The sequence below is a fragment of the Macaca fascicularis genome, chromosome 4, assembly GCF_037993035.2.
Source record: "Macaca fascicularis isolate 582-1 chromosome 4, T2T-MFA8v1.1".
In the NCBI taxonomy this organism is placed as follows: Eukaryota; Metazoa; Chordata; class Mammalia; order Primates; family Cercopithecidae; genus Macaca; species Macaca fascicularis.
This window is the reverse complement of record NC_088378.1, coordinates 144,852,535-144,875,386: the sequence shown is the minus strand read 5'-3', so window position 1 is coordinate 144,875,386 and position 22,852 is coordinate 144,852,535. Positions and strand designations below refer to the sequence as shown.

The following is a 22,852-nucleotide window of genomic DNA, read 5'->3' as shown; positions in this document are numbered from 1 at the left end:
ATGCTGGATTTTGTCAAATCCTTTTTCTATGTCTACTGAGATGATCATGTGATTTTTGCTTTAATTCCGTTTATGTGGTGTATCACATTTATTGACTTGCATATGTTAAACCATCCCTGCATCCCTGGTATTAAACCCACTTGATCATGGTGGATTATCTTTTTGATATGCTGTTGGATTTACTTAGCTAGTATTTTGTTAGGGATTTTTGTGTCTATATTCATAGGGTCTATAGTTTCCTTTTTTGTTATGTCCTTTTCTAGTTTTGGTATCAGGGTGATATTGGCTTCATAGAATGATTTAAGGAGAATTCCTCTTTCTCTGTCTTGTGGAATAGGGTTAATAGGATTGGTACCAATTTTTTGAATGTATGATAGAATTCAGCTGTGAATCAATCTGGTCCTGGACTTTTTTTTGTTGGCAGTTTTTAAAATTACCGTTTCGATCTTGCTGCTTGTTATTGGTCTGTTCAGAGTTTCTATTTCTTCCTGGTTTAGTCTAGGAGGGTTGTATATTTCCAAGAATTTATCCATCTCCTCTAGATTTTCTAGTTTATGTATATAAAGGTGTTCATAGTAGCCTTGACTGATAGTTTGTACTTCTGTGGTATTAGTTGTAATATCTCCCGTTTGATTTCTAATTGAGCTTATTTGGATCTTCTTTCTTTTCTTCTTGGTTAATCTTGCTAATGGTCTATCAATTTTATTTATCTTTTGAAAGAACCAGCTTTTTGTTTCACTTATCTTTTTACTGGTTTTTGTTGTTTCAATTTCATTTAGTTCTGCTTTGATCTTTGTTATTTCTTTTCTTCTGCTGGGTTTGGGTTTGGTTTGTTCTTATTTCTCTAGTTCCTTCAGGTATGACCTTAGATTGTCTATTTGTGCTCTTTCAGACTTTTTGACATAGATATTTAAGGCTATGAACTTTCCTCTTAGGACCACCTTTCCTGTATCCCCGAGGTTTTGATAGGTTATGTCACTATTATCATTCACTTCAAAGAATTTTTAAATTTCCATCCTGATTTCATTGTTGATCCAACAATCATTCAGGAGCAGGTTATTTAATGTCCATGTATTTGCATGGTTTTGAGGGTTCCTGTTGGGGTTGATTTCCAATTTTATTCCACTGTGGTCTGAGAGAGTACTTGATGTAATTTCAGTTTTCTTAAATTTATTGAGACTTGTTCTGTGGCCTATCATATGGTTTATCTTGGAGAACTATATATTCTGCAGTTGTTGGGAAGAATGTTCTGTAAATATCTGTTTAGTCTATTTGTTCTAGGGTATAGTTTAAATCCATCATTTCTTTGTTGACCTTCTGTCTTGGTGACCTGTCTACTGCTGTCAGTGGAGTATTGAAGTCCCCCACTATTATTGTGTTGCTGTCTATCTCATTTCTTAGGTCTAATAGTAATTGTTTTGCAAATTTGGGAGCTCCAGTGTTAGGTGCATATGTATTTAGGATTTTCCTGTTGGACAAGTCCTTTTATCATTATATAATGTCCTTCTTTTTCTTTTTAAACTGCTGATGCTTTAAAGTTTGTTTTGTCTGATATAGGGACAGCTACTCCTGCTCACTTTTGGTGTCCATTTGCATGGAATATCTTTTTCCACCCCTTTACCTTATGTGAGTCCTTATGTGTCAGATGAGTCACTTGAGGACTGCAGATACTTGTTTGGTGAATTCTTATCCATTCTGTCATTCTGTATCTTTTAGTGGAGTGTTTAGGCCATTTACATTCAACGTTAGTATTTAGACGTGAGGTACTAGTCTATTCATCATGCTATTTGTTGCCTGAATACATTTTGTTTTTTATATATTGTGTTTTTGTTTTGTAGGTCCTGTGACATTTGTGCTTTAAGGAGGTTCTATTTTGGTGTATTTCAAGGATTTGTTTCAAGATTTAGAGTTCCTTTTAGCAATTCTTGTAGTGCTGGCTTGGTAGTGGCTAATTCTGTCAGCATTTGTTTGTCTGAAAAAGACTATCTTTCCTTCATTTATGAAGCTTATTTTTGCTGGATACAAAATTCTTGTCTGATAATTGTTTTGTTTAAGGAGGCTGAACATAGGGCCCCCATCCCTTCTGGCTTGTAGGGTTTCTGCTGTGAAATCTGCTATTAATCTGATAGATTTTCCTTTATACATTACCTGGCACTTTTGCCTCACAGTTTTTAAGATTCTTTCCTTTGTCTTGACTTTAGAAAACCTGATGACTATGTGCCTAGATGATGATCTTTTTGTGATAAATTTCCCAGGTGTTCTTTGAGCTTCTTGTATTTGGATGTCTAGATTTCTAGCAAGGCCAGGGAATTTTTCTGCGATTATTCCCCAAATATATTTTTCAAGTTTTTAGATTTCTCTTCTTCCTCACAAACACCAATTATTCTTACATTTGGTTAACATAATCCCAAACTTCTTGGTGACTTTCTTCATTTTTTAGAATTATTTTTTCTTTGTCTTTTTTGGATTGTGTTAATTCAAAAACCTTGTCTTCAAGCTCTGAAGTTCTTTCTTCTGCTTGTTCAGTTCTGTTGCTGAGATTTTTCAGTGTGTTGTGCATTTCTCTAAGAGTGTCCTTCATTTCCTGAAGTTGTGATTTTTATTTATGCTATCTATTTCACTGAAGATTTTTCCCTTCGTATCTTGTATCATTTTTTTTTTTTAAATTTCATTAAGTTTGACTTCACCTTTCTCTGGTGCCTCCTTGATTAGCTTAATAATCAACCTGAATTCTTTCTCTGGCAATTCAGGGATTTCTTCTAGGTTTGGATACATTGCTGGTGAGCTGGTATAATATTTTGGGGGGCATTAAAGAACTTTTTATATTATCAGAATTGTTTTCCTGTTTCCTTATCATTTGGGTCAGAGGGAAGATCTGGGGCTTAGGGATGCTGTTCAGATTCTTTTGTCCCACAGGGACTACTTGATGTAGTGCTCTCCCTCTTCCCCTATGGATGTGGCTTCCTGAGAGCTGAACTGCAGTGATTGTCTTCTCCCAGATCGAGCCAGGTAGCTCAGCTGCATACTGGGCTCTGGGCTGGTACTGGGGGAGTCTGCATAGAGTCCCGTGATGTGAACAGTCTTCAGGTCTCTCAGCCATGGATACCAGCACCTGCTGTTGTGGAGGTGGCAGGGGAGTGAAATGGGCTCTTGTGAGGATCCTTAGTTATAGTTTTGTTTATTGCACTAGTTTTGTGTTGGTTGGCCTCCTGCCAGGAGGTGTTGCTTTCAAGACAGCATCAGCTGTGATAGTATAGGGAGGATCAGACAGCGGGTGCAGCCCCAGATCTCACAAGAGATTATGTCGTTTGTCTTCAGCTAGCATGGTGGGTAAAGACCATCAGGTTGGGGCAGGGTCAGTCATGTCTAAGCTCAGACTGAACTCAGATGGTGGGTAAAGACCATCTCCTTGGGCAGGGCTTGCTGTGGCTGCTGAGGGATGGAGGTATGGTTCCTAGGCCAATGGAGTTATATGTTCCCAGGGGGATAATGCCTACCTCTGCTGAGTCATGCAGGTCGCCAGGGAAGTTGGGGAAAGCTGGCAGTTACAGGCCTCACCCAGCTCCCATGCAGCCTAAAAGGCCAGTCTTACTCCCACTGTACCCCTACCAGCTGCACTGAGTTTCTTTCCAGGCAGCAGGTGAGCAGGGCTGAGAACTTGCCCCAGCCTACCAACCTCCTGACTGAGAAAGCAAGCAGTGCTTTCAGGTTTTGTGCCTCCCGACCTGCTGTGGTTTCTGTGCTGTGTCTGGACTCCCGATTCACCCCCTCCCAGGAGTTCTGTACAAGACATCTTGAATTTGGTCAAAATTGTTACAAAGTTCAGCTGGAAGTTTCCTTCTCTCTGTGGTCTTTTCTCAGTTCCTCTAGCAGCCTTCCCCAAGGACCCCTGTGAGACAAAGTCAGAAATGGCTTTCCTAGGGTCTAAGAGCCCATAGGGCTCTTCCCGCTGCTGCTTCTACCCCTGTGTTTCACTCAGCTCTCTGATTATGTCTCAGCTCCAGGTCAAGTCAAATTCTTCTCTCGTGATCTGGACCTTTGGGTTCCCTAGTGATAGTGGGTGATCGGGGCAGATGATCCCCCTTTCACACTTTGGGCACCCACAGTTTTTCAGCTATCTCCTGGGGCCTGCAGGAGCAATCCGCTTCCTTCAAAAGGTCTGTGGGTTCCCTTGGATTTCCTGGTATGTTCCCGTGATAGTTCTTGGAGCAAAAGTTCACAATGTGAGTCTCCACACACTGCTCTGTCCATCTGAGTGGGAGCTGCAATTTAGTCCTGCCTCTTATTTGCCATTTTCCTGCTTGTCCGGTAAAGTTCATTCTTTACTGAGGTTTCACTCCCTTGTCATTCAGAGCAAAACTCAAATGAAAGTGGGACTTCTTGCGCACGTGGAGTTTCTGATGTTGGAAGTCAGAATGAAGAAGGAAGATAGCGCCAAATTCAACTGTCTGATAAGGTTTCTCTCCAGGACAAATTTACCAAAGTATATATATTTGTCTTCCAAGGTAAGGATGATGTCGGTGTCAATTCAAGCTCCAGCTCTGTTTTATTTTCCATGCTCCTGCTCCAGCTTGACACAGTCTGGGAAATAGTGGACTACCGCTATTAGTAAAGTATAGGTTCTGGTCAAAGATATAATTGGTTTATATTGTAATAGATGCACTTCTGGTATAAGAATTAAGCTCTTCATTTCTTCTTTTAATGATTCATATATTAATCTAAACTTATTCAAGTTCTATTCAAAGGTTTTCTTGCTATCACACTACCAATTAGCATCTTTTCTTGGCTTTTTTTTTTTTTTTTTTTTTTTTTTTTTTAGTAGAGGGTTCTTATGGCCAAGAAGTGTTGAGGTCGGCCCAAAGGCATTGCCAGATACACACTGATAGGGCCTCTCGCTGGTGTGGACCCGCTGGTGCGGGATGTGGCAGGAACTCTGGCTGACAGTTTCGAGGCAGCCTCTGCAGTTATCAGGCCTGTCACCCGTGTGTGTACCTGCAGGTGCTGGAAGCAGGTGGAGCTTCTTAGGAAGCGCTTGCCGCAGCGTTTGCTCGCGTGTGGAGTAGGAGATCGAAGCTGAGGAAGAAGACGGTAACCGCCGGAGGCATGCGCACGGCGGTGCTAAGTGCTCGCTGGGTGAGTGGCCGGCGCCCCTGGGCACACGCAGTTGCTGGGTCTGGTTGGATGGAGCGCTGCTCCCACGCCGACTTCCCCTTGGAGCACTCATACGGTCTTTTTCCCGTGCGAGGAAATGCATCCTCAGGTGGATCTGGAGGTCACGTGAACCTTTTTTCCTTTGCGGGTTTGCCCATTCACTGCTTCTGTCTCATTTAGGACTGAAAAACTTTTATTCGAGGTCTGCATAGGATTGCTTTAGGGAGTTTCACTTATTCAGGTATTTCTTGCTTTAAGGCTAGTTCTTTTTTTTTTTTTTTTTTTTTTTTTTAATTCGTAGTCTCCACATCTTCAACCTTAGATTCTGATCTGAAAACATACAAGGAATTTGTCAACCGGTCCTCGTCCTGGGGGAGAACAGGATGAATCAAGTGAAATGAAAGTGTAGTAAGCTTGAGGGTTGGTAAAGGCCTGCAAGGGATCACTGCCATAAACTGAAGGAAGGGGACAGAGCAAGAACCTGTCTCAAAAAATAAAAAAAAGAAAGAAAATAAAAAAGAAAGGACAAAATATTCTGTTGAAGCTGAACACTGAATCATGAGGAGCCACTCTGGATTCTGACTCTCTGGACCCCTTACTTTCATTCTTTGCTTAAGGCTGTAGAGTTAACAAAACTGACTTTTTAATCCCTGAACGGTGGCATGTATATATAAAATCTAAATGCTAAGATTTAGGAATCGCTATTCCCAACTGTCCTGTTGACTGCTGAATGTTATCTAGATGTCCATGACTAAAAGAGGCACAGTAATTCCCTTCAGCACAGATGCTGGGACAAATCATCAATGAACTGAAACCAGAAAACCACATATTGACTCAAGCAAATATATGTTGAACCTATGGCATGGACAAAAAGGAATTTTTAAAAATATGGATATAGTTTGCTGATAATTCTTTTTCTTCACATTCTGGACTTAAGGAAGCCCAAGAGTTGGGGAGGGGAGCTGGTTGGTTGAAAGGGAAATAATACAATTTATATAGTCTCACCTGGCGTCAAGGAAGAACATCAAAAGAAAATCTGGCAGAAAAGCTAACATTTATGAGAAGTTGGGGTTTGAGGTGCAGATTGGCAAGTCTGAAACTAAAACAAGTTTGGTGGGGAGGTAAGGATATCCAGGTGAAACCTGGGATTTCTCAATTCAGGCATGAGAGCTAAAGGTGAGATACAAGGCAGCTCACATTTTTATTCTAGGGCCAGAGGACTGGGAGTAAATGAAAGATTATAGCTAGGAAAAGGAATATAACAAAATTAGGCAGATATGAAAGGCGAAGTTGTAATTAACAAAGGAGATTCTACAGAGTAAGTCCTAGTTATTTTCTCCCCAGTGCATAGGAAGAAGCCAACAGGGAGTCTTTTAGTGTTCTTTTCTTTCTTTGATGCTTATATTTTCTGTGTCTTGCTCTTTCCCTTTAGGGAGGTACCTGTAACACAGAGAGTTACTAACCCAAGAAAGGCAGCAATCCAACTGTGAGGGGCAGTACACAGGGTTCTTCACTTGGTCCTAGAGCCATGGTTGAGTCTAGAATTGTGTGTAGTGGCTATATAATCGTGTGTACACATTTACATGCTAATGTGAAGGTGTCTTAAGCACAGATCACACATTCTCAAAAGGTCACATCAACACTCTTATGGTAAAGGCTATAGTCAATTCCATCCTGTTTATGCTGAAACACAGACTAAATGCAGGCCACTCAAATGATAGGACAAACAAGAGGCCGAACACACTTTGTCTCCAGAAGGAATGGGTAGATGTTGGTTCTGCCCACATATCTTTTGTGTGCATCAACTGGGCATGAGAAGAATGGATAGAGTTTTAATGAAAGGGGAAATGAATAAAAAAATGGGCCTGAAGATTACTTCTATGTCTCTAGCTGGCAATACTTCCATCTCAGAAGAAACTCTGCTTCTCACCAGTCTTTGGAAAGGTACATGGTTTTTGAGGTTCTCATTTACTTGGGTCTTTATGGGCTGCAAATGGATGACTAAGCATGCCTCCCCTGCCCTCAGAGATAATTTATCCTTCAAGATTATGTCATTTTTATGGAGATGGGCTGGACCCTGAATCAGTAGGTTTCTGTAGAAATTATTATGAGAATTAGGGCTAAATCCTTAGAGAAGAGATTGCAGGACATAGAAAAAACAGTGTTTCATTAGGCCATTCAAGGGCTGCAAGGATGATGTTTGAAAGTTGAAAAGGGCCGGGCACAGTGGCTCATGCCTATAATCCCAGCACTTTGGGAGGCCGAGGCGGGTGGATCACCTGAGGTCAGGAGTTTCAGGCCAGCCTGGCCAACATGGCGAAACCCCGTCTCTACTAAAAATACAAAAATTAGCCGGAGGAGGGTGGCAAATGCCTATAATCCTAGCTACTTGGGAGGCTGAGGTGGAAGAATCACTTGAACCTGGAACGTGGTGGTTGCAGTGAGCCGAGATCCTGCCACTGCACTCCATCCAGCCTGGGTGACAGAGCGAGACTCCGTCTCAAAAAAGAAAAAAAAAAAAAAAAGTTGAAAAATGCAAATAACTAATAACTTCAGCTTGGCTCAGTAAAGACAGAAGTTTCTAAGAAATAATCTCCTTACCACCAACCTGTCAGTGCCCCTCGTTCTGGCTTTATACCTCCAAGCCTTCTACCTTCTCACCTGCTGTCTTGATCAATCAGTCTTTCTCTTCTACATGGCCAAGCAGGTCACAGTCTCTTCTCCTTGCATAGCTGTTTGTTGTACCTCAGGGAAGTGGCCACAACTAGGACTTCACTTGTCCTCCAGATAGGTTGAGCCTTGAAAATTTGTAGCAGGTTCACTCTGCCTATAATTTTGGGATCTAGGAAGATTCCCATTCAGCATTTTATCTTCAGGGTTAGTCCTAATTTTTGTAAAAAATGAAATTGTATAATATACATGTACATATACATATATCCTATATATAAATATACATACACACATATAACACAGGATTAATATCTAAAATAGAAAGAATTTCTACCCTCTGATAAGAAAAAGTTAAAATGCCTACCAGAAAATCAGACAAAGGATATGAATAAGGAATTCACAAAGGAGGAAATGCAAATGGCCAATAAATGATTTCAAAAGATGTGTAGTTTCATTAGTATTCAAGGATTAAAAATAGAAGCAAGATACTTACACACTTAAAAGCTTGGTATATATTTAAAAGTTTGATAATGGGCAAGGATACAGAATCACAACCATACTGTGCTAGTGGTAATATACATTGGCATAGCCAATTTGGAGGCAGTTTAGTAGTATTAAAATTTTAAATGCACATATGATGTCATGTTTTAATTCTGTCATTCCCCACTGTCTCTGAGAACTGGGATACTTGACATGGAAGCTGAGTGTGAGTGACAGCCTCTAAAATGTCCCCCAGTAATCCCACTTCCCAGTATTCAAGGCCTTGCATAATCCTCTCCTTTTTTTTTTTTTTCAAGTTCTGACACACAAACTTTTATTTATTTGCTTATTTTTGATTAAATGTTTGTTACAGGCAACCTGGGGATAGCTTTCTTTTTCCCCTCAAACCAGCTATAGAAAGGTTATTGATTGTGCTTAGTTCTCAGAACTTCAGAAACAACATAATAGGTAAACAATTTCTTAAAAGAAGTATTCTAGATAATAGTAAATGGGATTCTTTCAACAATAGTACTCTGTTGCAGTGAGAGATGATTTTTCTGAAGAATCCCAGACCTCACAATATTCTATATATTTCCTGGACCCTTACACGCACATACCACACAATTATTGTAAAATCTTGATCTCACATATATAAAAAGGCTCTATAAATGACAGGAAAAAGTGAAAAAAAATAGCAGCTTACGTCAAAGAAATACAAAATAGGCATGTGTTGACTATACCAGAAATTATAGAAAAACAGACTTTTAGTTCAATACCTTTGCGTTGTTACAACAGAACTGATGAAACCATAACTTTGATAACTGAGAATTATGACTATATCCTTTGCTTCAATACTTTTGCTCTAAAATATGACCATAAGTAAAACATATGTACATAAATTCTTTCCATGAACAGCTTGATTGCAGAAAACCAAACGTATTTTAGACGTATCTTAACTAAATACTGAACTATTTCAGTGCCTTCAGTTACAATGCGTTGCTCACACTGGCACCACGTGGAGACTGATAATCTAAAATAATAGCATTAAGTGTTATTCAAACTGGTCCATAAACATTCTCAGTGGTTGTTAGGTTCTCAAATTTGAGGAACATAGTCCTAAAGATTTACAAGTTTGCTTAGCTGTAATTGAAATTCTAACCTGCATAACATAATGTAACTTAAAATGTTAGTCCCTCCAAAAAAAAAGAAAAAAAAAAACCCAGGACCTCTTTGTAAAAAATCATCAAATTTATTTGATGATTTCTAGTTTCGTTTTTAAACTGTAGCTGCTGGACAATTTTTGTAAGTTAAAATTCATTATTGGGGTATAGAAAACACTAATAAGCTGACAGTGAATTAAATACTAACAGTGAATAAAATTACTGGACCATGCAGTTATAAAAGCCATGTTTAATAATAAAACATCCCAGTTATACTACTTAACTGAAAGAAATATCCTTTAGCTCCTTACTTCCAATTACAGTATATTCTCATTTTGAGATAATTTATCCTCTTTCACCCAATTACTGCTATGCCCAACAAAATGTTTCCAAATTTTGTACCTTTCTTTACCACTTATGAAGTATGACTTCACTGTTACTCATTAAGAGTTCTTTAAAAGAAATTTGAAATTTAAAGTTTCACTTTGAACCTGTTTGATCAGAAAGTATTAAATATCACTACCACATGAGTTAAAACAAAAATGGAATAAAAAAAGTGGTGTCTATGTAATCAGCAAATTACTTGATAAGACATTTAAACTATTTTACAGTTCTGCTTAGCACAAGAATAAACTGGTTCCAAGGTACTACCATGTTCAGCATTTTTACTGCAAACTCTAAACCATAGTATTACTCCTCTCAACAGGCCATCTCTAAGAAAATGGCAGTGTTTGAAAGTACAAAAAGTGTTCTATCCAATAGGTGGTATTCTACATAGTCAAGGTAAGAGGATTCTTTATAAAATAACATTTCAAAAAATGTGGCCGGGTGCGGTGGCTCACGACTATAATCCCAGCACTTTGGGAGGATGAGGGAGGCAGATCACAAGGTCAAGAGATCGAGACCATCCTGGCCAACATGGTGAAACCCTGTCTCTACTAAAAATACAAAAGTTAGCTGGGCATGGTGGCCCTGTAGTCACAGCTACTCGAGAGGCTGAGGCAGGAGAATCGCTGGAACCCGGGAGACAGAGGTTGCAGTGAGCTGAGATCGCGCCGCTGCACTCTGGCCTGGTGACAGAGCGAGACTCTGTCTCAAAAAAAAAAAAAGCAAAATGTCTTGATAATTACCAGTTGTTTCAAAGGCTAAAGTAAGAAAAATGCAGCAAATAGAAGTCCTTGTTGATTAATATTATTTTGAGAAAGCCAGAAATGTTTCTAAGAAGCAATGATAATAAAAGACATAATTAATACCTTATAGCTCTTTTAAGACAAAGCACATTTTTCACCTCAGACAGGATAGTTCTGACTTTTACATTCTTAACTTCCTTTGTCCAAAACAGGACCCCATTTTTTTTCCTTTGTTTTAATTATTATTATACTTTCAGTTCTAGGGTACATGTGCATAACGTGCAGGTTTGTTACATATGTATACTTGTGCCCTGTTGGTGTGCTGCACCCATCAACTCATCAGCACCCATCAACTCGTCATTTACATCAGGTATAACTCCCAATGCAATCCCTCCCCCCTCCCCCTAATAGGCCCCGGTGTGTGATGTTCCCCTTCCCGAGTCCAAGTGATCTCATTGTTCAGTTCCCACCTATGAGTGAGAACATGCAGTGTTTGGTTTTCTGATCTTGCAATAGTTTGCTGAGAATGATGGTTTCCAGCTGCATCCATGTCTCTACAAAGGACACAAACTCATCCTTTTTTATGGCTGCATAGTATTCCATGGTGTATATGTGCCACATTTTCTTACTCCAGTCTGTCACTGATGGACATTTGGGTTGATTCCAAGTCTTTGCTATTGTGAATAGTGCCACAATGAACATACATGTGCATGTGTCTTTATAGCAGCATGATTTATAATCCTTTGGGTATATACCCAGTAATGGGATGGCTGGGTCATATGGTACTTCTAGTTCTAGATCCTTGAGGAATCGCCATACTGTTTTCCATAATGGTTGAACTAGTTTACAATCCCACCAACAGTGTAAAAGTGTTCCTATTTCTCCACATCCTCTCCAGCACCTGTTGTTTCCTGACTTTTTAATGATTGCCATTCTAACTGGTGTGAGATGGTATCTCATTGTGGGTTTGATTTGCATTTCTCTGATGGCCAGTGATGACGAGCATTTTTTCATGTGTCTGTAGACTGTATGCATGTTTTCTTTTGAGAAATGTCTGTTCAAATCCTTTGCCCACTCTTTGATGGGGTTGTTTTTTTCTTGTAAATTTGTTTGAGTTCTTTGTAGGTTCTGGATATTAGCCCTTTGTCAGATAAGTAGATTGCAAAAATTTTCTCCCATTCTGTAGGTTGCCTGTTCACTCTGATGGTAGTTTCTTTTGCTATGCAGAAGCTCTTTAGTTTAATTAGATCCCATTTGTCAATTTTGGCTTTTGTTGCCGTTGCTTTTGGTGTTTTAGACATGAAGTCCTTGCCCATGCCTATGTCCTGAATGGTATTACCTAGGTTTTCTTCTAGGGTTTTTATGGTATTAGGTCTAACATTTAAGTCTCTAATCCATCTTGAATTAATTTTTGTATAAGGAGTAAGGAAAGGATCCAGTTTCAGCTTTCTACTTATGGCTAGCCAATTTTCCCAGCACCATTTATTAAATAGGGAATCCTTTCTACATTTCTTGTTTTTCTCAGGTTTGTCAAAGATCAGATGGCTGTAGATGTGTGGTATTGTTTCTGAGGACTCTGTTCTGTTCCATTGGTCTATATCTCTGTTTTGGTACCAGTACCATGCTGTTTTGGTTACTGTAGCCTTGTAGTATAGTTTGAAGTCAGGTAGCGTGATGCCTCCAGCTTTGTTCTTTTGACTTAGGATTGTCTTGGCAATGCGAGCTCTTTTTCGGTTCCATATGAACTTTAAAGCAGTTTTTTCCAATTCTGTGAAGAAAGTCATTGGTAGCTTGATGGGGATGGCATTGAATCTATAAATTACCTTGGGCAGTATGGCCATTTTCACAATATTGATTCTTCCTATCCATGAGCATGGTATGTTCTTCCATTTGTTTGTGTCCTCTTTAATTTCACTGAGCAGTGGTTTGTAGTTCTCCTTGAAGAGGTCCTTTACATCCCTTGTAAGTTGGATTCGTAGGTATGTTATTCTCTTTGAAGCAATTGTGAATGGAAGTTCATTCATGATTTGGCTCTCTGTTTGCCTGTTACTGGTGTATAAGAATGCTTGTGATTTTTGCACATTAATTTTGTATCCTGAGACTTTGCTGAAGTTGCTTATCAGCTTAAGGAGATTTTGGGCTGAGATGATGGGGTTTTCTAAATATACAGTCATGTCATCTGCAAACAGGGACAATTTGACTTCTTCTTTTCCTAACTGAATTGCCTTTATTTCTTTCTCTTGCCTGATTGCCCTAGCCAGAACTTCCAACACTATGTTGAATAGGAGTGGTGAGTGAGGGCATCCCTGTCTTGTGCCACTTTTCAAAGGGAATGCTTCCAGTTTTTGCCCATTCAATATGATATTGGCTGTGGGTTTGTCATAAATAGCTCTTATTATTTTGAGATACATTCCATCAATACCAAATTTATTGAGAGTTTTTAGCATGAAGGGCTGTTGAATTTTGTCAAAGGCCTTTTCTGCATCTATTGAGATAATCATGTGGTTTTTGTCTTTGGTTCTGTTTATATGCTGGATTACGTTTATTGATTTGTGTATGTTGAACCAGCCTTGCATCCCAGGGATGAAGCCCACTTGATCATGGTGGATAAGCTTTTTGATGTGCTGCTGGATTCGGTTTGCCAGTATTTTATTGAGGATTTTTGCATCAATGTTCATCAGGGATATTGGTCTAAAATTCTCTTTTTTTGTTGTGTCTCTGCCAGGCTTTGGTATCAGGATGATGTTGGCCTCATAAAATGAGTTAGGGAGGATTCCCTCTTTTTCTATTGATTGGAATAGTTTCAGAAGGAATGGTACCAGCTCCTCCTTGTACCTCTGGTAGAATTCAGCTGTGAATCCATCTGGTCCTGGACTTTTTTTGGTTAATAGGCTATTAATTATTGCCTCAATTTCAGAGCCTGCTATTGATCTATTCAGGGGTTCAACTTCTTCCTGGTTTAGTCTTGGGAGAGTGTAAGTGTCCAGGAAATTATCCATTTCTTCTAGATATTCTAGTTTATTTGCGTAGAGGTGTTTATAGTATTCTCTGATGGTAGTTTGTATTTCTGTGGGGAACAGGACCCCATTTTAAATAGAGTTCATTTGAATAGAGTTCATAATATAAAGTCATTTTTGCCCATAGGATGTTTTAATTTCAGTACATAAACTGATGTTTTCATTCGGTACATAAATTACTAAGTGGGAAATGACTATGTCAGTTATAAAGAATTTGTACCATAATAAATGCTAAATGCTAATTTACAATAACTGTCAATAGAAACCTATAAACTCCTACACCCAAACCTAAAAGTTACTACAGTATTGAGGTCAGAATGGACCTCATTCTTCCATTTGGTCAAATTTCATTTACTAAGTAATAACGTCAAGAAATCCAAAGAAGAAACCTTAGGGGGTCCTTCCAAAGCTGCATAATTTTCCAAAGGATTTCCTCTGGTTGCAGAGCCTGTTCAGTCCTTCAATCCTTTTTCAGTCGTTTCGCTTTTGCATGTTTTCTTGATGTTTTGTTTCTTCTTTTGCTCCTTCCCCCTGGCCTCAATCATCTTGGCCAATTTCCAAGACAGTATAACACTTGCTAGGAACAGTGGAGTAAGGGCCAAAATAACAGTTGTAAGGAAGCCATATGGGTCCTTTGCAGCCCATTCCACAACTCAGCCCAAGCCTTTATATCAAACATCTTCATAGCAGTCTTATGAAAACTGGGGGCCAGGCGCGGTGGTTCACACCAGTAATCCCAGCACTTTGGGAGGCCAAGGTGGGTGGATCACCTGAGGTCAGGAGTTCAATACCAGCCTGGCCAACATGGCGAAACCCTGTCTCTACTAAAAATACAAACATTAACAAGGCGTGGTGGCACATGCCTGTAATCCCAGCTACTCGGGAGGCTGAGGCAGGAGAATTGCTTGAACCTGGGAGGCAGAGGTTACAGTGAGCAGAGATCGCGGCACCACACTCTGGCCTGGGCAACAAAGCAAGACTCCCTCAAAAGACAAAAAAAAAAAAAGAAAAGAAGAAAGGAAGGAAGGAAGGAAGGAAGGAAGGAAGGAAGGAAGGAAGGAAGGAGGGGAGGGGAGGGGAGGGGAGGGGAGGGGAGGGGAGGGGAGGGGAGAGGAGAGGAGAGGAAAGGAAAGGAGAGGAAAGGAGAAGGAAGGAAGGAAGGAAGGAAGGAAGGAAGGAAGGAAGGAAGGAAGGAAGGAAGGAAGGGAGGGAAGGAAGGGAAGGAAAGGAAGGAAGGAAGGGAGGGAAGGAAGGGAAGGAAGGGAAGGAAAGGAAGGGAGGGAGGGAGGGAGGGAGGGAGGGAGGAGGAAACCAGGGCTTATGCTTGAGTAGTGATCTCTAACTTTGTCCTGGTATTATGAGTGACTCAATCACAATTTCAGATGACCCTTAGTAGTCTGTCTTTTTTCTATCATACACATTGGAGAGACAGTTTAAATTCCTATCAGGGCTGCAGACCCATGGGGGCCACGTTCACCCCTTCCCCTTGGCCTTGGCAAGAGCGGCCCCCTTATTGCACAGAGAGGAGGGTCCTGGGGGATCCTGGGTCGGCCCTGCCACACCTTGCTCAGCCACCATTTCTGCTGGGCACCAGGAGAAAACCATGGCAGCAGCAGCCACCAGCCTCTCCTCCATCACCCCCAACACCCTCCTTTTAAATAACTTGCTTCTAATTAATAGAAAACAAAATGTTGAAAGGATGTTATTTCTGTGATTAGGTTACAAAGAAAACAGTGACTTCTGTCTTGCTAGCAGATGCTCTCCCTTGGGGATTTTGATTAATCAAGTTGTCACGTTAAAGAAGCCTATATGACAAGGAACTGAGGATTTCCTATTGCCAACAGCCAGCATGTAACTGAGGCCCTCAGTCCACAAACCCTCAAAGGGTTTGTTGATTTCTGACAACAATCATGTGAACTTAGAGCTGATCTCTCCCCAGTTAAGCCTTCAGATGAGATGCCAACTCTGGCCAACACCTTGATTTCAGTCTTCAGAGCCTCTGAAGCTTAGGACCCTGCTGAGCCATACCTGGATTTCTGACCCATGGAAAGGATCATGTGCATTGTTTTAAACTACTAAGTTTTGAGTTAATTCATTATACAGCAATAGATGATAATAATACAAGAGGAGATACAAATGTAAAGAGAAGTAAAAACTCTGTAACTCTGAATTAGAAAGAAAAACAAACAGGCATACATAGATATATATCTCCTAGGTCTTGCTATTGAAAAGGCTTGGAAACAATAACCAGCTAAGCAGGGAGCCTTTGCTAGCATTCAATTTGTCATCTTGAAATTCCATATCCTCATAAAGAAATCAAGATTCCTGGGAGAAATGGCTGAATCCAGATCGGAGGCAAGAAATGTATGGCATGAGACTGAAACATCTTGTCATATCATAAAGCAAGGGTCTTGAGTCAGAAGTACTCAGGTGCCAAGTTGAAGACCTTCCCACTTGAAGATGGGAAAATTTGAGCCCCAGTAATGATAATGACAGCAAAGAGTTGAAACACTTCAAGTATGTTTATATCCCTGAGTCTGTAATTATTCTTAAAAAAAAAAAAAAACATTGGTCACCATTGGAGAATGCTAGAGAGCCAAGTATTTTGAAAACACATAAGTAAAGGGAAACAAGTATTTATCCTGCCTTTTTCTACATGAACTGTACAACTTGGTAACCACATAGATGGTAAGAAAAAGTTTCTTTTAATGTATTAAAATAAACTTTTAATATATTACAAGAAACATTACCTATATAGCAGGGTGCCTCATGCCTCGGCTGCCTACAAGCTGTGTGACCTTGGGTGAGTGACTTAACCTCCTTGTGCCTCAGTTTCCCCATCTTTAAAATGGAGTTGACTACATATTTAGATCATGTTTGGGGATTAAATGAATTAATACATGTCAAGCAACTAGAACAGTGCCAGGCATACAGTATTTCAGAAGTATCTATTATCATTATTATATTTTTATTCCTAAAATGCTGGCATTTATCCAACCACAGTTCTTGGCACCCCTTGCACCATACACCTCCAGTCACTCCTGGGCTTTAGCCTGGAGCCCAGTGTGCATCCCCACCCTGCATCACCCCACTCACCCTAGGACTCATAACCCCACTCACCACGGACTCACCCTGAGCTGAGCCAATCTTTAACAGAGACTCTTCCAAAGCCCTTGGGCACCTTGACACCTGGGCAAGTCCTGCACCACTGACCCACCTTCTGCTGCCTCCTTAGGTGGCTTGGAGAATATTTCATGTCATTAACTTCCTCACTTTGAGCCCATCTAGGGCAAAGAGGCAAGTGGGAGACTCTTTTCCTTACTCCCCAAACATCCTGGGACCTTCTGTTTCGTTCTTTTCCAATTCCTAACCACTCCAGATCCCACCCCACCCCATACACCACTTGCCCCACAAATGGATTTACATGCTTTACCTGTATTGCTTTACCTCCTGAGATTTCTCTCCTCACCCACCTAACCTTCATGTCTTTCCACAAGAGCACAGAGAGGTGAAGTAACTTGTGCACAGTCACACAGCTAGATAGTAACAAACTACAGCTATGCTATGCTACCAAGCAGCAAACTTAACTGTGTCTTCACTTTCCCAGCCCTTCCTTCCCATGACGCTGCACTTTCCCAATCACTGTCCAGCCTCTCACACCTGACCTGCATTAACGCACCTGACCTACCAGAATTCTATTCGTTTCTTCCTCTTGTATACCAACAGGTTATCCCCCGCACCCCCTCCCTCCAGTGCTTTCAGGGCACAGCTACTCATTCAAAATAATTACTCAATACCTGTTTATGTGGCATCACGTTTGGCTTCTACAAAAGGAAAAAAAGCATAATAATTACCCAGATTGGAAAACAAAATTCCAACAAAAGAACACTAGATGGGGAATCATTCAGTCTTCAACGCAGACCTTTGCCACCTCACAGGCATGTGACATTGAGCAATCACTTTTACTTCACTGTGCTCAGTTTACACAATAAACACGTATGGCAAACACCTGTGCCTTCCTCTTCTAGGTTGATTGTGAGAATCTGTTGACAACCTCAGTGGGAAAACTATTTTTATTCCATACCTTAGCCTTTGCACCAGCTCAGCTCTTCCTGGAACATCCTTCTTCTAGATAGCATCGAGCTGACCCCCACTTCACCTCTTCATCTTAGTTTAAATGTCTCCTCCTCAATGAAGCATCCCTGACCCCACCTGCACCATATAATGAAATCTTACTCCTTACACTGCTCCACTTTCTTCTGTTTCAAAAGTACTTTATCACCTTCTAATATACTACATAGTTACTATGATTATTGTCTATTATTTTTCTCTCCTGCTAGAATGTAAACTTTGTGAGGGCAGGAACCTTTGTCGGCTCTGCTGATGTATCCCAAGTTCCTACAGTGGTACCCACTGGCCTAACAAGTGCCCCATGGATGTTTGCTGATTGACAGAGTGCCCCCATCCACAGTCTGAGCCTCCCTTCTTTAGGTCTCTTGGTGCTCCTCTAATTATAGGGGCACTGAAAATCCTTCTTGTTACTGTTAATGAGGCCAAATGCAGGAAGTAGTGGCATCAACTACTACAACACTTTGGACCAGATCAGTGAAAGAGAATCTGGAAAACAACAACAACAACAAGAAAAAACAAACAAACAAAACCCAAACATTCCCAAATTCTCCCTTCAATTTTCTCTTTACTACAGGCATGCCCATTTGGGCCCTTTTTACATCCCTATCTCTCCCCTCCTCTTCTCTTACTCATTTGGGATGTCCCTCATTCCCTAAATGTTCCTCCTTCACCCTTTTGTCTTCCATTTTGTGGCTTTTTCCTCTGTGAGCTTTACTTTGCTTTTCTGAGTAGATGAGAGAGAAAGGGACTGTCTGAGCACTGGGGTTGGAGTCACAGAAGGACCACGCCAGGCTTCAGTGTTGAAGGTAAGTGTGGCATGCCATAGCACCATATATGAGGAAACCTCAGCTGGGACCTTGTTGCTTTGGCCCAGGCAGTTCAGAGAGCCCAAGAGAGGACTGGGGGTGTGGACTGGCAGGTCTGCATGGTGCTGGTAAACATGCAACAAACAGCCCCTTTCCTTTCGCCCTGCGAGCTCATGCAAGAGGAGCAGAAGCTCTGTAGAAGTAGCTTTTTCCTAAAGTAAACATTTATGGGTCCTGTTTAGATTGCCTGGATAAACATTTAGCTCTATTTGCCTATTCCAGAGCAGAGGACGCTGCCTTGCTCTACAAACTCAGCTCAACTCACTTGCCCATTGCACTTCACAGGCATCTCAGTCCTCTTAGGGTGGGACAGGCAGTAGGTCAGTGAGGGGAGCACAGGTTTAGGGACTACCTACTGATGTAGAGGTTGCAAGTGGAAGGATGGAAAAGAAGCTATTATTTGCTTGATGCCTCTAGCATATTAAAAGGACCATACTAATCCTCAGGGTAGTCTGGGACCTTGATACTCAAAGTGCACTCCATGAACCAGCAGCATCTGAGGCACCTAGGAGTGCATTGCTCATTTAAAAGGTAGGTTCCTGGGCCCCCTTCTGACCTTTTGAATTAGGAATCTGCATTTTAACAAGATCTCAAGTGATTTGTAGGTATTATACAATTTCATAAACACTATTCCAGAAAATCTGAATTCAGCTAATTGCTAATTGTTCTATTGACAAATAAAATAGTAAGTGACTTTTAAAGAATCATTTATGTTTCCTAAACCATGAGGAAAAAAAATACACATATATATGTATTCTTTAACACTTTAAAAATAAACTTCAAAGACAAAGGTTTAGGGCAGAACAGTTTTAAGCTCAACTTTTATTTCCTCTCTTTTGAAATATTCTGATTTAGGTTTTGACTATGGAGAAAAGAGTAACAATGTCAGCAGAGGCATTTCATATCCTAATTTTAACATGATACTTAAAATTCTACCTATATTTGTTAAATGGTATTATTTCTTATGTAAATCATAATGTACATTTATTGAGAGCTACATTTTAAGTACAAGTTTGTATTTATTTAATCTTATGTACCCTATGAGGAAGGTACTGATGTCATCCTCTGTTTTACAGATGGGGAGACTATAGCATAGGAGCATTTAGATAAGTTGCCTAAAGTCCCACAGCTCACAAATGGGGAGGAAAGATTTGAACTTGGTGCCAGAGCATACATTTAACCCTAACAATAAATGTCTGAGCATGCTGGTCTCCCTAGTAAGCAGCAAGCTGCCCAAGATATCAGACTTCTTTTCTTTATAAAACTACTTCAATGATGCTGCCTGCAATGGCACTCAAAGTTGCTGACCAACCCCCAAAAAAGAATAATGCGGACATAAAAGGCTATGAATTAAAGAGGTACCTTGTGAAGAATAGAGATTTTAAAGTATCATCTTATTATTTGTAACAAAAATGGAAAACTTAAATACAGTAATGACCAGCATTGAGAATTTGATATGAATCATCAACATAGTTATGTTGATATGTATATGCTACGTACTACGTTGATGATTCATATCAAACTCATTAACATGATATCAACATATATATATGGATGATTCATATCAAAAACATGAGTTAGATATGAAATGAGACATAGATTTCTATTTTTTTTTGAGATGGAGTCTCGCTCTGTCGCCCACGCTGGAGTGCAGTGGCGCGATCTTGGTTCACTGCAAGCTCCGCCTCCCGGGTTCACGCCATTCTCCTGCCTCAGCCTCTGGAGTAGCTGGGATTACAGGCACCCGCCACCACGCCTGGCTAATTGTGTGTGTGTGTGTGTGTGTGTGTGTGTGTGTGTGTGTGTGTTTAGTACAGACGTGGTTTCACCATGTTAGCCAGGATGGTCTCGATCTCCTGACCTCGTGATCCGCCGGCCTTGGCCTCCCAAAGTGGTGGGATTACAGGCGTGAGCCACCGCCTGTAATCACCTGGCCGAGACATAGATTTCTAAACCATTAAAACTACAGGTTTTATACCATGGATAATGCTGCTTAAAGAAGCTATCTATCACATTCCTAGGGGAGACCATAGCAATGATTTCCTGTGGGAATGTGGACAATTCTTATTCCCAAAAACCTTATGTTTGTTTAAAACGTCACTCTTACAGAAAAAGATGCACCTCTGAATATCCTTTGATCTTAGCCAATCTTTTTTAAAAAAGTATACATAGATACTGGTCTTTTAGAATTATTCAATGCTCAGTATTGCTCAAAAACAGCCCCTCCATAACAATTTATTTCCATATAAGATTTGGTCCCTTTAAAGGAAATCATTAGAAATGGACCAAAGGATAGGAAATAAGAAGGCCACCCAGCAACCCCCTACAATCACAGTCATCCACACAGGAGGCACCAACACCTGGTTTGTAGACAAGTGGTTCACTGCAATGCAAAATAAGTTTTATATGAACAGAATAAGCCACTTGAAAATCTTACTTTCCAAGATGGCCCCATTTAGGGGTCTGAGGGTCCACAGAATTAGTCTAGTTCTGCTGGAACAGTACAGATTCTAAAATGCCTAATAAGATTGCAATGATGACTGAAGGCTTTTCCAAACTCATCACACTCATGTTCTCTCTCCAGTGTGGATTTTCTGATGTTTCTTAAGAAGGGTCCGCTTACTAAAGAGTTTACTGCACTGACTGCACTGATAGGGTTTCTCACCAGTGTGGACTCGGAGATGCTGGAAAAGCCCTGCATTCTGAATGAAGGCTTTGCCACACTCACGACACTGATAGCGCTTCTCTCCAGTGTGTATCCTCTGATGCTGAACAAGGCATGAGCTGAGAAGGAAAGCCTTTCCACACACTTTGCATTCATATGGTTTTTCCCCTGTGTGGATTCTTCTGTGTCTAGTGAGGCCATTGCTGGCACTGAAGGCTTTCCCACACTCCTTACACTGATAGGGTTTCTCTCCAGTGTGGCTCCGCCGATGTTCATTCAAGCTTGACCTCCGGCTGAAGGCCTTCCCACATTCTTCACATTCATATGGCTTCTCCCCAGTGTGGATTCTCTGGTGCTCAATGAGTACTGAACTCTTAGTGAAGCTTTTCCCACATTCATTGCACCTGTGGCGTCTCTCTGCAGTGGAATGTCCCTGCTGCTTTTCTGCCCTGCTGTCTTGTTTACAAGTTTCTCTGTACTTAGAATCCAAAGATACGTCTCTTTGGAGTCTGCTATCCCGCAAATGTTCCATTTCTTTTAAGATTTCTTGCTTTGATACCAACTCCTGGTTCTCAGGTATACTTTCACCATCTGGAATAATAAGTGGACCAAACAATGTAATCTCTTTCCTTTATGAAAGAACACAATCATAGGATGGAAATAGAAAGATCCATATCAAACAGACATGTTCTAGGAATGAAGAACTGCCAGTTAAGGAGGGGATTGGGTTAAACAGGGATGTTTAAGCTAGTAGAGTAAGGTCATCAGCACTGCTGAAATGGCTGGAGGGAGCACCCAGAGGCTCCCAGAGAGGATGCACATAAGCAGGTACTATATTATATTCATTACAAGGCAGGCACTGTTCTAAGTGTTTTATGTATGTTAATTTATTAAATCTCAAATGACTCTGTGACTGACGTGCTATGATTATGTCCACTTAAAATATGCATAAACTGAAGACACCAGGAGGTTACCTGACTTGTCCATTGTCACAGAGTTATTAAATGCAGCATTTAAATTCCAACCCAAGCAATTTAGCCCCCGAGTCCACAGTCTTAACTATTGCCCTATATAGACCCACCAGAGATCTCCTGAAAGGACCTGTCAAAATCCTTACCTTGTTCTCGAAATTGGTGGAGGCGAAAAGAATCATATTTGAGCTGTGTCACCATAGGCTGAAGCTGGATGTCTGTTGGTTCCTGCTTGACCTTCAGATGTTCCACCTCCTCCGAGAGCACTTCAGAATGTCCATGTTCATGGTCTAGAGCCTGAAGGCAGGTAGGCACATTTGGTTCATAAGAGGGGGATTATAGGAGTCCAAGCTAATATAAAATGAAAGATATCACATGGAACTATATGAAACATTTTCTAGAGAGATGTCACAGTGGAAGGACCAGAGTTTAATTCCATACCCAAAAGCAAAACAGGGAAGAGTGGCCCAATTTAGTATGGTGGTTTAAAATAAATCCACCAGGTAGAATCGAACTGCCCACCTCCAGCCCCCTGAATGTGGGCTATACTTGATAGCTCAACTCTACTGAATAGAAAGTGAGGCAGAAGAGATGGTATATAACTTCTGAGT

At 40.7% G+C, this 22,852-nt stretch overlaps 1 protein-coding gene, 1 long non-coding RNA gene and 1 pseudogene across 9 annotated transcripts in view; all 3 read right to left on the bottom strand.

Moving 5' to 3' along the window:
• Positions 1-3,165: 3,165 nt before the first annotated feature.
• On the bottom strand, positions 3,166-8,035 carry LOC141410149 (uncharacterized). The gene is made up of 2 exons (XR_012434097.1): positions 7,813-8,035; positions 3,166-5,481 (listed from the first exon to the last, which is right to left on the bottom strand). It is a non-coding gene; the product is annotated as an uncharacterized lncRNA (long non-coding RNA).
• A 6,010-nt stretch (positions 8,036-14,045) lies between these two features.
• On the bottom strand, positions 14,046-14,293 carry LOC141410148 (small integral membrane protein 15-like; annotated as a pseudogene).
• A 5,104-nt stretch (positions 14,294-19,397) lies between these two features.
• Positions 19,398-22,852, bottom strand: part of ZSCAN31 (zinc finger and SCAN domain containing 31) — a 28,386-nt gene continuing 24,931 nt past the window's right edge. For all 8 annotated transcript variants that reach the window (XM_074038635.1, XM_074038636.1, XM_074038638.1 and 5 more), the window contains 2 exons: positions 22,388-22,538; positions 19,398-21,861 (listed from right to left, as the gene is read on the bottom strand). In XM_074038635.1, coding sequence (XP_073894736.1) covers positions 21,173-21,861; positions 22,388-22,538 — 840 coding nt within the window. In that variant the 3' untranslated portion in view covers positions 19,398-21,172. The remainder of the gene's footprint in view (positions 21,862-22,387; positions 22,539-22,852) is intronic.